The sequence below is a fragment of the Penaeus monodon genome, chromosome 4, assembly GCF_015228065.2.
Source record: "Penaeus monodon isolate SGIC_2016 chromosome 4, NSTDA_Pmon_1, whole genome shotgun sequence".
NCBI lineage: Eukaryota > Metazoa > Arthropoda > Malacostraca > Decapoda > Penaeidae > Penaeus > Penaeus monodon.
In genome coordinates, this window is record NC_051389.1 from 5,665,712 (window position 1) to 5,668,211 (window position 2,500).

Consider the following 2,500-nt stretch of genomic DNA (forward strand, 5'->3'; position numbering starts at 1 on the left):
GCTAGTGTCCTTCTGATGCACATCCAAGCCAGATACTTTCTATGCAAACCCTATGGGAAAGAGAGGATACTTTTAACAATATCTTTTAAGTATTTAGGTTATGCTTACACATAAACAACCGCTATCAAAGAAAGTTTGATCAATTATGATAATCTGATGGCCAACTTCTACACCCAAGATGTTCTTTATTTACTATTTCAATAAAATTATTCAGCACTAAGAAAACCATTTATAAAAAAAAAAAAAAAAAAAAAAAAAAAAACAGAAAAATTAGTTTTGAAATGGAACATGCAAGACAAGAGAACTTACAGGATGTGATGCAAGTGTATTGAAGCTCCTGATCTGTTCCGATGGTGTAAGCCCCTCTGGAATTGTTCGGCCGCGTCTCTTTCGCTCTTGTGTAAGAACTGTGGCCGTGTCCTGCAGGCGTGCTACAACATCCTCAGTCAACCCTGCACCCTCTCCTGGGACATCTGCTGCACCTCCTGCCTCTGCTGTTGCAGCCTAAAAATAAATTCTAATGTTAGATTGCTCAAAAATATTTCTATGATAATGAATTGATTATACTGAGAAATCAAATAATGACAAAAAACACAATAAAGGTATATAAATTGATACAACTTACAATAGTTGGTCCAGCTGGCGTAGCAGGTGCAATACCAGCCTGTGGCTTTAGTGTTGCCAAGGCCTCACGAGCAGCTGTTACTTCCTTGTTCAGACGGGCAATGACACGAGTAGCAGCATCATGCTGGTACAGTGCATGACTGGAAAAAATATATATATTTCAGGATTACATGTTTTATATATCAAAACCTCTAGACAATAAAATCTCAGTCTTAGATAAAATAATAATAATAGGAAACACACAATACCATACCTTATACAGTACACAAATATTCTGCATCATATATATAGTCTACCTACTTTTACTTCCTAGCAATTCAACTATGAAGTAAATATTGCAAGCTCAATCTTGCCAGAATATATGAGGATGGTTCCTTAGCCTTTGCCAGACCACTTCTTCCACAGTGACTCCTTGACAATATCCTACTACTGAGTTGGGCTTAAAATTGCAGGCCTTCCATTGAAAATCACAACAAGTTTCAAGTGGACTTGTATAAACCTAGCTGATATAATCATGAGAATGAAACATGTTTTTGAAAGTCACTGCCAGATGTAAGTAATGTAAAGCTTCTGATAACTGTCCAATCTTAGAAGACTCATCTATAAAATTTGAAATTTTTCAACATCCAACCTGAGTTCTTGGCGAGCAGTCTGGAGCTGTTGACGCAGAGTAAAGGAGTGAAGCATAACAGCATCCCACTCATCCTGCAAGGCTTTGAGGATTGCAGGAATACTAGTTGCACTTGGAGGTTTTGGTTTTGCAACTGTTGGAACTGCAAGAGGCAAGGAAAATGACTTGCTTAAAATAGGGCTCATAATTAAAGTTTATTGATCCTCTTTTATAATGATGCAAACTTACTTCATCAATTAAAAGCCAAAATGATCTATATTGAGTAACATACCTTTTAAATCAATAAGCTGTTCAACTCTGAGTTCCTTGTTATTGATGGGGTCTGTTCCATTTTCTGCAATGTACTTCTCCAGAAGCCGGCGCTCAAAGACAGCACCTGAAAGTGGGGACACCACTGGCTGGTCTGGCACCTCATTACTTACTGAAAAAGATAATTGGAAAAACTTAATTAGTGTCGCTATTCCTATGAACAGGAGAATAAGAAAAAAGTATAGCAATAAGGAAAAATTATTCCTTGGGATAAAAAATAATCATTACAAAATAAATTATCACCACAATCATCCTAGAAAGTAAACTTAGTTTCACTGGACTATCATGTAATTTCTGGCATGACAGAGCATGTCAACCTCTCTAATGATTACCAAGCTTCCTTTACTTTAATGTTTTCCACTGTATTTAACAGCTGTTTAATTGCTTGGGCATGACTCCAGTCTCTTCTTACCCTCTTTAGCTGAAACATCATCATATATGCTGCAGTCTGATTCACAGAATGCATAATTTTAATTTGTCAATACTGAGCTAACCTGTTCCTGAATTAACAAAGGACAAAACGATATAAACAATGTTTGATAAGCTCTAAAATACATTTCCACTTAGTTCAACTTCAACAAACAAACTATCGAGATATGACTAAAACTTGATGGGTGCCTCATTTATTGCAGTATGGTTAGTCAATGTTATCCCTGCTTTTAGCCCTTAATAATACTGAAAAAAGAATTTTACAGATGAAAATGTAGAATACTTCAATAATTACAAAGATAACTAATATGAATTACTGTACAACAGACACATGAAGTGAAAGTAAATTGTAAGCACTCATTTGAACAACTAACTTATTTGATCATTTAACTGATACCTGACCATCAGCCTTGACTCTAATTCACATCAATGACAAGTGTAGACCGGACTGACAACCAAAGGAGAAAATTCTTTTTGAACCATTTCCTTCTGGGAAAGTGCGAGTAA

The 2,500-nt window shown here is 36.0% G+C and overlaps 1 protein-coding gene across 1 annotated transcript in view; it reads right to left on the reverse strand.

The window, feature by feature from the left end:
- The window catches only part of LOC119569243 (pre-mRNA-processing factor 19-like), a gene marked incomplete in the record, with an annotated part of 32,485 nt that overhangs the window by 28,781 nt on the left and 1,204 nt on the right, over positions 1-2,500 (reverse strand). The window contains 4 exon segments of the mRNA XM_037917492.1: positions 310-504; positions 626-764; positions 1,256-1,397; positions 1,527-1,676. Of these exon segments, the coding sequence (XP_037773420.1) occupies positions 310-504; positions 626-764; positions 1,256-1,397; positions 1,527-1,676 (626 nt within the window).